At 36.0% G+C, this 16246-nt stretch overlaps 1 protein-coding gene and 1 pseudogene across 1 annotated transcript; both read left to right on the forward strand.

Moving 5' to 3' along the window:
• Positions 1-8932: 8932 nt before the first annotated feature.
• On the forward strand, positions 8933-12988 carry LOC107772235 (prohibitin-1, mitochondrial-like; annotated as a pseudogene).
• A 495-nt stretch (positions 12989-13483) lies between these two features.
• On the forward strand, positions 13484-15233 carry LOC107772236 (protein DMP7-like). Its single transcript, XM_016591727.2, has one exon. It carries the CDS (start codon positions 13820-13822, stop codon positions 14468-14470), a length of 651 nt encoding a protein of 216 aa, XP_016447213.1. The 5' UTR covers positions 13484-13819; the 3' UTR covers positions 14471-15233.
• The last annotated feature ends 1013 nt before the right edge of the window (positions 15234-16246 follow it).

Genomic DNA, 16246 nt, shown 5'->3' on the forward strand with positions numbered 1-16246 from the left:
CAATTTTTACAACTTTGATTTTATATTCTTTCAAGGTCTTAGTAGATTCTGCTTCAAGCTAATTAGATCGTGACACTCCCTAGATTGGAATTAAAAGGGCTAGGAGAAATTGTGCTTGAAAAATTAAATTGCTCGATTCAATATACATATAAAATAACAAAGTGAAGATTAATGAAACCAATAAACGGTACAACATTATTCTTCGTGCTTTTATGCTCATCCTTACAACATAATATAATAGCACGTACGGAAATACTATTTGTGCAATAATGTTGATATACGAATAAAGCACGAAAACACACTTCATGTACAATCGCTCTTCCATACAAGCACAATAATACTCTTCGTACATTTCACTCTTCCTCACCAAGCATCACATATAACACAGTACCAAGCTAGGTGGGAAGCATAAACAACATCAAGAATAATATTTGAACATAACTCGTCATATGAGAATTTACCTACACCTTTGCACCAACAACTAAATCAACAATTTAACGATATCAACACCTAATATCTCAATAGGCTCAACATAGGAAATAACACGAATACGAGAAATCAACGAGTTATACAATTTATCTAAAGTATGGAAGACATAATACACAAAATAACATGGCACAAATAAGGCTAATTCTACTCGTCACCTTGTATATACGCCGTAACACATAGATCATGTAGCAACTAGACTCAATTACACCCTAATTCCCTCAATCAAGATTAACCAAGACACTTACTTTTTTAGGCAATAAGATCCCCAATCCAACACGGCTTTTCCTTTAGAATAAGCCTCAAAACCATTCGAATCTAGTCAAATATTGTTCAAACAAATCAAAACAAGCTTTAGAAACTACCTCGTACAAAAAGGTTCGATCTTTAACTTAATTGGAAAAGTCAACAAAAAGGCAACCCGGGGCCACGTGGTCAAAATCCAAAATTACGACCAACTTTTGATTATCCATTTATTCCCGAGTCCAAATATCTAATTTGTTTCGAGATCGGACCTCAATTTGAGGTCTAAATCTCAATTTTACGAAATTCGTAATTTCTACTCAATCCCCATTTTCTACTCTATGAATCTTAGATTTGATTTTTAAAAAGTAATAAAAATTGAACAAAAACAAGTTAAGATTATTAACCCATGAAGTTGGGAAGAAATTGCTCTCCAAAAATTGCCTATATGGAGTTTAGGTCTCAAAAATGGTGAAAAATGAGCTAAGTTCTGAAACTCCAATATTTTACCCAGCTGCAGATATCGCAATTGCGATGTTCACAAAAGCAAACCACTGATCGCAAATTCGATCAATGCCTGAGCTCCTCTTATGTGGCAAATGTGAAATAATGATTGCAAATGCGGAAAAGGGGATTATCGCAAATGCAATATTGGCTTCGCAAAAGTAAAGTTGTCCCCTATTCTCCCGAGTCGCAAATGCGACCAAACCATCGCAATTACGAAGGCCGCCCCCTAGCAAAAATGAACATAACTTCGCAAATATGAAGTTGCCCAGCCCCTCCAGCATCGCAAATGCAAGCATTATCTGGCAAATGCGAGATCTACAAAAACACTAGCAAACACAACAACAATGCGTAATAGTCTTCAATCTATCCAAAACTCACCCGAGCCCCTCGGGATCCAATCTGAATATTCATACAAGTATATTAACATCATAAAAACTCGCTCATACGCTCAAATCATCAAAATAATATCTAAAATAAAAAATCACTCACCAAAACACAAGATTTTCAAAGTTCAAACTAAAAATTTTCATACTTTCTACATAAAGTGTTGAAACAGCCTCGGGTCACCTGGGACCCCAACCAAACACGTATACAAGTCCAAAATCATCATAAAACCTATTAGAATCCTTAAAATACCGGCTCGAGGTCGTTTACCAAAAATATTGACCGTGGTTAACTTTAGCCACTTTCAAAATCAAAAATCATATTTTCTTTATAAATTTATATTTAAACTTTCCAGAAACTGACACGGACCACGCACGCAAGTTATAAATTATCATTGAACTATGAAATGTCTTAAAACACAAAATAGAAAATTAGTACTCAAAATGACCTATAGGATCGTTTCCAAGTCGCCAAGTTTTTATTTCGATAGTTTAAGTATTTAACGCAGTCTATTGGAAACAGTTTCTCTATCTTCACAAGGTAGGGGTAAGGTCTGTGTATACACTATTCTCTCCAAACCCCACTATGTGGATAATACTGGGTATGTTGTTGTTGTTGTAATACTACTCATACTTCTAGGAAATACTAGCCTACTTTGCTTGGCTAGTGGGCATACAGGGCAATCATTATTCACTACTACATCTACAAATTTGTTATGAAATAGATCCAAGTTTTTTATAGTACTAACTGAAGCATGGTCTAGCCTTTTGTGCCATAAGACCCCATTTTCTTTATTACTCTGTGTGGTTGTAGTTGATGCAAATTTCTTTATTCCTTTTAATGAATTTTTCCAAGTCTCCTTTGAAGTTCTTTTTCAATATGTACAGACCACCTCTTTCTCTACCAATCCCTTTCACCTTGCCATTGTAGAGATCCTGAAATAAGTAGAAGTCGGGAAAGAAATTCACTGAATAACACAGCTGCCTAGTTAGTTTGGACACTGAGATTAGGTTGAACTTAAACTCAGGTACAAATAAAACATCGTCCAGCTTCAACTTATCACATATAACAATATCTCCAATATGTGTTATATTAGAGTTCTATCCTGTAGGCAAATGTACTTGATCACTATCACATTTGTTTACTTTAGTCTTAGTATTTAACATATCTAACTCAGCAGTTATGTGATGCGTAGCTCCAGAATCAATAATCCATTTTTTACAAGTAAAGCTTGCCATTAAAAAGGTTGCAATACTTGTCATTACCTAATGTTCTGGAGTCTCCTTGTTCAGCATGCTCAAAATCTGTCTATATTGATCCTTAGGGAAGTATGGTCCTACCTTTAATCCATCACAGCTACTTCTTCCATCATCCTGACGTGTTGATTTGTCACTCTCCAAGCCACCAGTTGTCATGTTAGTTGCATATGGTTTCTTGTCTTTGAAATCAGTTGGATAGCCAACTAATTTGTAGCAATTTTCCTTAGAGTGCCCATGTTTATTGCAGTAATCACATTTCACAAATGGCTTATTTCCTTTGTATTGTCCCCTGTTATATTGCACAGTCATCTGCCCTCTACCTGTTTGCATAGCAACTGGATCTCTTTTGTTTGGCAAGACTGGATGTGCACTAGAATTCTGACTTTCATCTTTTATAATCAATGCATAAGCTTGATTCAATGTTGGCTCCACAGTCTTCATTAAGACTTGACACCTTGCTTGATCGTATATCTCACTGAGACCACTTAAAAGTTGCATTAGCATTTGCTGTTAAAGGTGTTCAACACACTCCTTCAAATTAGGAACATGCACCATTGCATCATACTCAACCCACAATTCCTTCAACCTAATGAAATATGCAGAGACTGAATCTGTTCCCTGCGAAATAGTAGCAATTTCCCTGTGCAACTGAAATATCCTCACACGATTCACTTTGTCGAATCTCTCTCTCAAATCTTCCCATACCAAATGTGCATTAAATGCGTAGACAATGCCGCTAAGTAGATCCGGAGACACAGTGTTCATGATCTAGGAAAACACGATTGCATTACATCTTTCCCAGTCCTCATGCAATTCAGATTGGAACAAATCCTTTTTCCATGTCCCAAGCACAAACCCTGGCTTTCTCTTAGCTTGCAATGCAATTCGCCTTGAACGACGCCACAGTCCGTAATTTTCTGAACCTGTAAGCTTTACAGGAATTAGAATCGAACTAAGAGTGTCTGAGGGATGAACAAACAAAGGATGCGTGTGAATCAATTTTTTCGGCCGCCATTGACGATCGTCAGTCACAGCTTCGCGAGGAAGACGACGATGAAATTTCAACCAAATTGAACAAAATTTGCAGAATTACAGCACTTCATGCTCTGATACTGTGTTGGCTTGGTGAAGCTGAGTTTAATTTCCAGATTCATCCAAGCAATTTGTGATTAGGTTTGAGAATGAAAGAGATAAACTAGAGAGAGAATAGAGGAATTGCAGAAGAGAAAAATGAATTCTATTCTCTATAAATGAATGATTACAAACTTATATACAAATCAATTCCGTACTAACTTAACCAACTACTAGGCCCCATAGTTATAACCGACTAACTCATCTGCTAACTAACAAAACTGACTAACAGACTAACTAATAGCTCACAAGAAGAGAAAATGAGTAGCAGTTAATTCTCTGTTAATAGGTGAAAGAGTGTTTGAAATTATATACAAAATGGACCAAATAGATTTAAATCTGAAAATATGAGCCTATTTTGATTGTAAGTTTGGGTCAAATGATAAAGAAGGTAAAAATCTCTATGAAAAATTATTTGATTTTATTTGCACCGTATAATTTCTCTATAAAATGAAATTAATTAAACTCCTTCTAAGTCCTAACTCTGTTATTCAAGCCCATGCTATTATGTTTTGAGAGGTATTATCACTTCTAGCCCGGTCTAAAAACTATTTATATTCAGTAGCCAAAAAAGTGTATAAAATTTATATAATTTTTGTATATAACATATAGAATGTATATATATACAAAAAAAATACTATACATTTTTTTGCTATTATTTTAAAAGCGGTTATACAATGTCATTTTCACATGTTTTGAACAAGTTTGCATTGCTTGCACCTCATGGGATCTTCTTCTTCTTCTTCTTTTTCTTCTTCTTCTTCTTCTTCTTCTTCTTCTTCTTCTTTTTATTCTTCTTCTTTTCTGGATAATTTTTTGTGCATTAGGTAGGTCATGTAAAACAAATGTGATATGAGTCATGTCATATGACCAATGGTAAGTTTCCTAGCCCCTTGGATTTGAGACTAAAATAACGGAATTTATACCTCTTATAGCAAAGGTTGATACCTTATTTATTTTAAATAAATATCCTTTTAAAAAATTATATTCCATAGCAACCTTTTGATTTTTATAGCCAAATATCTATTTATGGTCATTTCCTACTCTTAAGCCATAAAATACGCCAGCATTATTTTTCTCTCTCATGTATTAGAATATCCGTCGTTTTCTATTTCTCTAATGTGTAAAACCCCTCAATATCTCCTCCATTTTTTACTCCCAAATCTCAAACTCCAATGGACGAAAATCATCTTTTTTCTATACCCAATTCAGCTCCATCTCCGAAGCAAAAGTTGAAGAACTCCTTTTGCTTCTCTTGTTGCTTTCCTCACCGCCATCCTTCTCCTCCGCCTCCACCGTCATCCTCCGATGAGAATCCGGCGCTGATTTGGGAACCCAATAACCTCCCGAATTTAAAAGACAAGGTTTTTACTATTTTCAGCTTTGGATCTAACCGGCACAAGTGACAACACTGCTCCTCTACTTATCAGTTCCGTTATGATCCGTTGAGTTATTCGCTGAATTTCGAAGATGGGTTTGATGATGAAGAAACCCCTTTGGGTAATATCACTTCTTGACTCCCTCCTTTCCCGGCTAAGCAACTTGAATTTTCTGCTAATATATTTCAATGTATCTCGATGTATTTCATTGTATTCATTGTCTTTTTTTCCATTGTATTTCAATGTATCTCGCTGTATTCTATGTACTTCATTGTATTCACTGTCTCGCTATATTACATGAATGTATTTTCATATATTTTTTTTAATTAATATAATTTATTTATTCAGATGTATTATATAATTTCTCTGAAGATTGCTATATTTTTGGGGTGTTTTTCGGTTGAGAATCTTTTTTATAATTGGAAATACAAATTTTGTGTGTTATAATTGAGTTTGTTCAGTTATATTAGGAGTCTATTATGTTAATTGATTCACTTTCCGTCTAAAAACGGTGTAATCCCCTATTTCACGCCGTGAATACAGTCGAATACAATAATCTGTTCAGCTGTAATCCCATGTTTCACGCCATAAATACAGTCGAATACACTCGAATACAAAAATCTGTCCAGCTGCAATCCCCTGTTTCACGCCATGAATACAGTCGAATATACTCGAATACAACAACTGATTAGCTGGACTTCCCTGATTCACGCCTATTTTTGCTACTGTATTCATTAATACAGTAGCTTAAATACATCTAATATATCTTATAACAACAGAAAATGTATCTACAATCCGTAATATAACAAATGGTATCTATAGATAACTAATTACCACTAAAAGATAGTACTTCATGAAAATTTCACTAAAATAACTCATGTAAATCTAAAGATTATAAACGACATCCCCAAGATATATAACTACATAAAAACTCGAGTTGGTTCAAGTGACATATAATTGAAATACTTCATTAAAAATTAGTTGACACAAAAAGTTCAATGTACCTGTGCATTATTTGAAATTGTTCTATTTTACCATTTATTATATTTTTTTTCTCTGTCCGTATTCTTACTTTTAGTGAATCGTTTGGAAGCAAAGAAGGCGGCTTACCTGCAGTTAGTAGGGAGCACTGACGAGGAGGAGAAGAGAAAGAACAGTCAAAGGTATAAGGTAGCTAGGAAGGAGGCGAAGATGGCAGTGACGGAGGCTAAGACGACAGCTTTTGCTCGTCTATATGAGGAACTAAGGAACAAAGGTGGGGAGAAGAAGTTATTCCGACTCGCTAAGGCGAAAGAGATGACAACTCGGGATCTGGACCAAGTGAGGTGAATAAAAGATGATGACGGCAAAGTTTTGATGGGAGATGACCAGATTAAGAGGAGGTGGCAGACCTACTTTCATAAACTTCTAAGTGAAGAAGGGGATCAGGATATTATACTTGGGGAATCGAGGAATGCCGACAGTCACCATGAATTAAGTAATTGTAGGGACATTGAGATTGATGAAGTCATGGAGGCAATGCGTAAGATGAGAAGGGGAAGAGCTACCGGGCCAGACGAAATTCCGGTTGAACTGTGGAGGTGTGTGGGTAGAGCAGGCTTGGAATAGCTTACTGCATTGTTTACTGTTATATTCAAAACTAATAGAATGCCTGAAGAGTGTAGGTGGAGTACAATGGTCCAGTTGTATAAGAACAAAGGTGATGTCCAGAGCTGTAACAACTATAGGGGCATCAAATTACTAAGTCATACCATGAAAGTTTGGGAGAGAGTGGTAGAAATGAGAGTGCGAAGGACGGTGTCTATTTCAGACAACCAGTTTGGGTTTATGCCGGGACGATCTACCACAGAAGCTATCCACCTTATTAGGAGGATGGTGGAACAATACAGAGATAGGAAGAAGGATCTCCACATGGTGTTTATTGATTTGGAGAAAACGTACAATAAAGTTCCTAGGGAGGTCTTATGGAGCTGCTTAGAGGATAAAGGGGTCCCGAGTAACTATATTAGGGTGATTAAAGACATGTATGATGGAGCTAAGACTCGGGTTAGGACAGTAGGAGGCGACTCTGAACACTTTCCAGTTATTACGGGGTTGCACCAGGGGTCTGCGCTCAGCCCATTCCTATTTGCCCTGGTGATGGATGCACTGACTCATCATATTCAAGGGGAGGTGCCATGGTGCATGCTATTTGCTGATGACATTATTCTAATTGACGAGACAAGAGGCGACGTCAACGAGAGGCTAGAGATTTGGAGACATGCTCTTGAGTCTAAAGGTTTCAAGTTGAGCAGGACGAAGACAGAATACCTCGAGTGCAAATTTGGAGTTGAGCCGACGGAAGCGGGAGTTGAAGTGAGGCTTGACTCTCAAGTCATTCCCAAGAGAGGTAGTTTCAAGTACCTTGGATTGGTTATTCAGGGGATCAAGGAGATTGACGAGGATGTCACACACCGTATAGGGGTGGGGTGGATGAAGTGGAGGTTAGCGTCGGGAGTCTTGTGTGACAAGAAAGTGCCACCGTTACTAAAAGGTAAGTTTTATAGAGCAGTGGTTAGGCCTGCCATGTTATATGGAACTGAATGTTGGCCGGTAAAGAACTCACACATCCAGAAGATGAAAGTAGCAGAGATGAGGATGTTGAGGTGGATGTGCGGGCATACAAGGATGGATAAGATTAGGAATGAAGATATTCGAGAGAAGGTGGGTGTGGCCCCCATGGAGGACAAGATGCGGGAAGTAAGACTCAGATGGTTCGGGCACATTCAGAGGAGGAGCACTGATGCACCAGTGAGGAGGTGTGAGCGACTGGCTGTAGTGAGCACGCGGAGAGGTAGAGGACGACCTAAGAAGTATTGGGGAGAGGTGATCAGACAGGACATGACGCGACTTAGGATCACTGAGGACATGGCCCTTGACAGGGAACTATGGAGGTCGAGCATTAAGGTTGTAGGTTAGGAAAGAGTTGTGAATATTTCTACAGCACAATAGAGTGAGACTAGCCAGTTAGGAGTTAGACTAAGAATGTCATTGGTCGTCTATTGATGCAGGGCTTTACCTTCTAGTTTTACTATACCAGCCATCTATTTCGTATTTCGTATTCTGTATTTCATATCTCTTATATATTGCTGTTATTTTTATTATGCATTTTTATGGTACTAATATATCAGCTCCTATTGCTTTTTTGAGCCGAGGGTCTCCTGGAAACAACCTCTCTACCCTTCGGGGTAGGGGTAAGGTCTGCGTACATATTACCCTCCCCAGACCCCACTTGTGGGATTATACTGGGTTGTTGTAGTGAATGGTTTGGAATCCACGTGTTTATTATTCTTCGAAAAAGTCAAAATTCACCTTTTAATTTTTTTTTGTAATTTAAAATTACCTTGAAATTAAGTTTAGTTACCTGTCAATGGTAAAAATATTTTTTTCCCCTAACAATAGGTTAATATTAAATCAAACATCTAACAAAGAGTAAAATTTCTCAATTTCCAATAGTATTTGGGCAAATTTGATCATTTTCCCAAAAACTAAAATAGATGAACCGTAAGCCCTAAACTATTAATAAACCCCTTCTCCAAGATTCCATTAAACCCCATTTCAGTTCCTTCTCGTCAAAAAAATACTTTCTAGAACTTTCCTTCCCTGCATTCTGCTCAGGTAAAACTCTTCCGTTGTAAGTTCCATTTTCTTAATCTACACATTCTTTTATGTATTTTATCTAGGCTTTTTTTCTATGAAAACCAATTGTGACGAACTGTAAAGTTACAGGAGTTTGGTGTGTTCTTAGTTCTTATTTCGATTTTCCAGTGAGTAAATTTACGAAAAAATAACTTAATAAGTTTATATTCTTTTTCGTATGATTCTCGGTTTTAAATAAGTTTATGTTCTTTTTTTTTTTTTAAATTTAAGTTGCTATAATAACTGAGCATTTGTGTTAAGTCCTATTATGTGAATATAATGATCTGTATCCATTATGCTATATTCAGACCCATTTTAATTTTATGTCTTAAATGGTAATTCGGCTCCAATCCTCTGTGTGTTAAAAAAGTTCATAATATGATTTCTGCTATCTGTTTGCTTTTTTTCTTTGACACTGTTATATATATTCTCTAGACAATTCAGTACATTTATATATGAATAATCTCTCTGGATTTTGCTTAAATTTAGTGTAAAATGTGATTTGTTAATTGGATGATCATGTATTGTGGTATTGTTGCTTTTGGGTAGGTAATGTACCCTCAGAGATTTCCTTGAACTAAGGCTTCAGATATAAAAGTATCAATTCGTTATACTTTTTATTAAGATAAATGTATGAATTATTTCCATTAACCCATTTAGAATCTTAGTGTGCATGATAAGTATTTGAGTGTTTCATATAAGTTTCAACAAAATAGTAAAAACAAACAATTGAATGTGAAAAATGAGATTAAGCCATCCACACATTTTCTCAATCCAATTGTTAAAAAAGTAGTCATTGACTCATTGCTACAATTTACTGTTGTAATGGTCTTGCTTTTTATTTGAATCAATTGGATTTGTTGATAAGCTTAAGCGTATTCTGTCAGAAGGTAGACAGATTAAGTGGCATACAAGTTGTTCTTATGGCCATATAATGAAACTAAAATTGTATCCTTGCAAATTTAGATTTTCTGTACACCTTTGGAGTAAAGATCTTAAAGATAATTTACTGAATGGAAACTGTAAATTTTGTCAAGTCCTTTGCATTGGAGCTTTCTGTGACGAAATTGCCTGCTGACTAATCAAAAGAGATGTATGCTTACTTGCATATGTTCTTCGGATGCTCATGGATCACTCCTTTTCCCTATTAGCAGGCTTTTATTAAATGATTATAATGATGACTATTATTGGCTTTACTTTCAGGGATTAGCAAGATGGATCTCAAGAATGTTAAGGTTCCTAAGATGCCTGGTGGTGGTGCTGCTTCTGTTTTGATCAAGTTGGGAGTTGTTGCTGGTCTTGGTGTGTATGGAGTTGCTAACAGTCTCTACAATGTTGACGGCGGGAATCGTGCTATTGTTTTCAACCGTATTCTTGGTGTTAAAGATAAGGTATGTCTTGTCCTTTCCCTAATGGACTAAGATAATTTTTGGACCCTTTTTTGGGTACATATATTAGATTGACTTGATGGTTAGCATACACGGACAGTCATCTCTGAAACTCTATCTATGTTTAAGAAATGTAGTTAGATCAGAGCTGGATTTACTGTCTTCTACAATTAAGGAAGTTCTTCTAGTATAGCTTTGCTTTTTTAATATGTCCTTTTGGATATGCTTGATGGATTCTTTTGTTGACGTAGTTTAGCGGGCACGATGTACATACTTTTATCATTTTTTCAAGATAGAGATCAATATGTGTTGTTCATATTTCTTTGATACCGTGATGTCCAAGCACATCTAAGTAGTCAATCAATCAACCAACTATACCTCAATCTCAGACTAGTTGGGTCGACTATATGTATCTTGTATATATTTTTTTCTCTATTCGGATGCATTCATCCCAATATCTAAAAATTTGTCTTTCAAGACGACATTAATTCTTAGGACTAGATGTTTTCTAAATCTCATGCTTATGCATGATGCCTGTATAAATATGTAAACCTCTAACCATGTGTGCTCGCATAGTGTAACTGTCCCGAGACTGGATAAAAGGAGGTTGAAGTAGATTGAAGTGTAAAAGTGATCAAATTATGTTAAATCCTCAAACACATTCAAGTAATATATTTTGAGGTTAATGTCAACTCTTTATTAATTTTTATCTTCAATATGGTTCTTTGATGGTGTACAGCCTAGTTTATGACCTTTAGACCTGATTTTCATCTACTTTCGACGTGCCTTATGCATTTTTTTATACGTGTGCTGAATATTTTATTTAATAGGTTTATCCAGAGGGGACACACTTCATGATTCCCTTGGTTGAAAGGCCTGTCATATATGACGTTCGTGCACGTCCACATCTAGTTGAAAGCACTTCAGGCAGTCGCGACCTTCAGATGGTAAATTCTTCTTTCAATACTTGCATTGCTCCCTACTACAAAATATTAAAAGGAAAGAGAAACCAAAAGATTTGGGATTGACAGGAGAAAAGTATAAGATGTGGTAAAGAATGTACAAACTTATGAAGGATTTTTTCTTCTCTCAACTCCTATTCTCAGATAGAACAAGGATAATAGAACCAAAAGATTTGGGATTGGGAGGAACAGTATAACATGTCCTAAAAAATGTACAAACTTATTAAGATGTTTATCTGATGTTTTCCTTAAATCCTTGGAGCAGAACGTTTAGGTGCTATAAGAATGACAGGTGTAAAAATTGACCTTGTTCCTCAACTATTTTCAGGTTAAAATTGGACTTCGGGTTCTCACACGTCCTGTACCAGACAAGTGCCCACTATTTACCGAACTCTTGGTGAAAACTATAATGAGCGGGTCCTGCCTTCAATTATTCATGAAACTTTGAAAGCTGTGGTTGCACAGTACAATGCCAGCCAGCTCATCACCCAGAGAGAGGTACGTGGGAGAGGAAATATACCTACTTCGTGTGTTGATGTTGCTATATTGTAGAAGTAATTATTGCGCTATAGGTCATAACTGGTAATATTGCATCTGTACTGTATGGTGTGGTTGGCGCCTAATGTGAGGAATGTTCTGATATTGAATATATGCTCCACTTCCTTCTCTGAAGTAGGGGACTATGGTGGATAGCTGCAAATTTTCTATTTGGCTGCCGTAGAAACTCATTGAAATTTTAAATGTTCTTCACCATCTTTGCTTAAACTTGTGTACATGTGCAGAATGTTAGTAGAGAAATACGGAAGATCTTAACTGAAAGAGCAGCCAACTTCAACATTGCTCTAGATGATGTGTCCATAACTAGCTTGACTTTTGGAAAGGAGTTTACAGCTGCAATTGAAGCAAAGCAAGTGGCTGCTCAAGAAGCTGAGAGAGCAAAGTATATTGTGGAAAAAGCTGAGCAGGATAAACGAAGCGCTATTATTAGAGCTCAGGTCATAATACTTCCCAATCTTATCCTTCTCTCTTTCTAATCTTCAGTTGCTTCTTCAGCTTTTCATTTTATATGGAATACTATGATTAATGGTGCTTGAATTCCTTCCTGCAGGGTGAGGCTAAGAGCGCGCAGCTGATCGGTCAAGCTATTGCCAACAATCCAGCGTTTATCACGCTCAGGAAAATTGAAGCAGCAAGAGATATTGCACAGACCATTTCAAATGCAGCAAACAAAGTGTACTTGAGTTCTGATGATTTGTTGCTCAACCTTCAGGGCTTGAACATGGAGACAACCGGAAGAAAGTAACCAGGAAGCGACCATGGCAAAACGGTTTGCTATTTCACCATTGCATTTTCTTCCTCAGCTTGTTAATAGTTGGGACCATTCTTGGATAGGGAATTGGAGATAGCCTCTTGGTTAACTTGGCGACGGAGATAGCAATTTGGTCTCGTAGTCTATTTTTACTTTTCAACTTCGAATTTTCCTTTTCAGGTCATACACTTCTTTTAAATGTCGCTCCTTGGAGAATAAATATGAAAATTGAAGGTATAAAGAGAAATCCTGCTTTCCATCTCATCCTTTATCAGCTGTTTTTATTTCCTAAAGCCTTATCTTTCATATCTCCAGTTCTAAATGTGTTTAGTCTGACTTTTCGATTATATGTTTCTTCCTCCCTAATTATTGTCTCAACTCTCAAGTAGAGCCTGTTGGCAACTCAAACCATGCTTTTTTCGGTAAATTCTCAATATTTTTATTTATTCGGGACGTTCAAAAGAAAAAGAAGGGATTTTTTACATTGTATAGCCGTCCACCTGAAAGAAATTATTGGCGTTATTCGGGATGTTAAAAAGAAAAAGGGATTTTTTACACTGTAGTTGTCAACCTGAAAAGAATATCGGCAGATATATAATTTATGTAGAATTAGTGTATATTTTATGTATATTAGTTAGTGAATATAAATATTTTGCGGTTAAATGTGTGATGAAAGAAACAAGTTGGCCAACTCTTGTATTCTGTATCATCAAGGTAAGTTTGACTCAATTAAAACAACAAGATTACGTTATATCAGCCATTACTTGCTCTAATTTAATAGACTCCTTATTTAAACCTTTGTGAGCCAAGTCGTTAACATTCTAAATGATGGAAGTGAACTTTTACGTCAAATGAAGGCGTGAATTAATTCTGGCCTTTAAACCTTTTACTAAAAACCCATATCCTTCAAATAACGAATGAACCAGAACCCTATATCATAAATCTTTGTCTTAGAGAGTTTTTAGCATATTAAATTTCCCTTTTTCCTTCGACATTCCGTTATATATACTTACAAATTAATCCCCCAAAGTGATCTTCATACATTGAACCAAAATCTTAAAAATAAAATTTACAAGATTCAACACACATATAGATGGAGGCCACAAACAAATTAGGAACAGAAAATGTTGTAGCATCTGAAAACCAATTGGAAATACCCTTATTAGAAGATGAACTAATTGTTGAAAAACCAAAGAAAACACCAGCACAAAAGGTCATTAGAAAAACATTCAAGAAAACAGCCATTTTAGCCAATCTTTTACCCTCAGGTTCTGTTCTTGCATTCCAAATTTTATCACCAGTTATAACACATGAAGGCCAATGTCATTCCTCAATTAGCCATTCTATGACATTAGGCCTTTTAGCCTTTTGTGCAATCTCTTGTTTTTTCCTTAATTTTACGGACAGTTTTCGCGACGAAAGGGGAAAGGTTCGTTATGGATTGGCCACATTCAGAGGTTTATGGATTATTGATGGATCAAATATTATCATTCCTCCTGAGGAAGCAACAAAATATAAGTTGAGATTTTTGGATGTGTTTCATGCCTTGTTATCTATACTTGTTTTTGGTGCTGTCGCGGCGTTTGATCAAAATGTGATCAAATGTTTGTATCCTTCTCCATCACCAGAAACTCAAGAGGTTCTTGCAATTCTGCCTATGGCTGTTGGCGTAATTTGCACATTGCTGTTTGTTGCATTCCCTACAACTCGCCATGGAATTGGCTTTCCTCTTTCACGTCGTTAGGGATATACTCATTTCTTTTGTCTTATTCAATTTGGTTCTTCTTAACTATTGATGTACATGGGCCTAATCAGTGGCGGAATCACATTGGCCCGGGGATGGTCATATTGAATCCTCTTTGCCAAAAAATTAATCTTCCTCTTTATGTATGAAATTACAGATATATAGTGAATGTACGAGCTCTTTTAACTTTGAAACAACTCCCTTTGTACTTTCCTTCATGGGGGAGATAGAGAATTTTTTTTATAGATAATTGCTGATACAGGCCGACCGAGATCCCAACAATCAAATTACTGTGTTCGTTCCTCACCTCCTTCGGATCAAATATATTCTACGATGTGTAGAGGCGGGAGAAAGAAAGGAGGAATTGATCGACCAACTTTATATAGGTGAATTGTTTTTAATGTGTATGTATCAATTGTTGAATCCTATAAGCACAAGGAACGTTACCATAGAAAACGGGATTCAAGATATGTTTTAGGTCATGAATTTGATTCTCAGTTGACATTTTAGTTGGCTTTGAATCTGGTCTTTGATCTTGCCTCCGACACCATCTAAAATCCTCTCAATTTGTAGAAATTCTAATACTACTATTTACGCTGTGCTTTGTCGAAAAGTTTCATAAAATTCCATTTTGTCTCACCAAAATGCCTCATTTCATGTTCGTGTAACAAAACAGTAGTTAGCCTATTTGAGGTGATAATGGTGACAACAGAATTAATTTCATCTTTAATTTGATAGAAGGTTTGAATTGGACCAACTAATGTCATTTAAATATACTAGTAAACACCTCTCTTCTTTATGAGAGATACTAATAGTCAATTTATAAACGAATAGGAACATGACAGTAGAAGAGTTTAAAATACGGCTTTCTTACAAAAACGCGTGGCCGTGTCTGATGAAGATAGTGGACTTGACCGGTAAGCTATTGCTATCAGAGCCGAAAGTCATTGCAGCCTAAGACGGCTAATTGAATTAATGCCCTACTTGTTTGAGTGTAAAATAGGTGTACTACAGTACTAGTAGCACCCAAGTGAAGTTTCTTTTTATTTATTTAAAATTTAATAAATAAAGTTATTCTATATCTATAATAATGAGAGTTAGCAAGTACAGATGAAAGATAATATAAATACCCAATAAACTTGGTCAAAATGTGTGCTAGTCGAACACTTATGCAATGATAGGTTAAACCTAATTAATAATAATATTCCTAAGCATAGATCTTGAAAATACGAATAATATAGGGTTGATCCAGTGGGGAATTAATGATATTGTGCATTAAATATTCCAAAAGCATGAGTAATAACGAAGGAATAACTAGCAATAAATAACAATAAATAATATTTATGTAAATAGAAAGAATGATTCACCCAATAATGAATGAGATGATTGTTCCTCTTGACAATAATGCGTGGCAGACAAATCCTAGAATATTCAAAATATTCTTGGATCTGATGGAAAAGTGTGGAATAATATAAGCAAGAATGTTGATGAAAAGGCAATATTCGTATCTTTGCTAGCGAGAGAGGGGGAGAGAGAAAATATCTTCTTCTAAAAAGTGTTTTTATCAAATGAAAATTACATGCCCCCCTTCATTGACCTTTTATTTTTATTTATATGGTGCATACCCCCAATAAAACCTAATAATACATAGCACAGAATATCTAATGGAACATTCTCTTCAATATCTTATTCTAATAAACTAGTTGTTACGACTATTTTGCAGTGCTCGATCTCGACAATCGTTCGCACCTCGACCACGAGCCTTGCTATCTCATG

This window comes from Nicotiana tabacum, chromosome 8 (assembly GCF_000715075.1).
Source record: "Nicotiana tabacum cultivar K326 chromosome 8, ASM71507v2, whole genome shotgun sequence".
In the NCBI taxonomy this organism is placed as follows: Eukaryota; Viridiplantae; Streptophyta; class Magnoliopsida; order Solanales; family Solanaceae; genus Nicotiana; species Nicotiana tabacum.

What these genes read in the sequence shown, in the direction of transcription:
- LOC107772236 (XM_016591727.2), top strand. Translation starts at nt 13,820, where the DNA reads ATGGAGGCCACAAACAAATTAGGAACAGAAAATGTTGTAGCATCTGAA.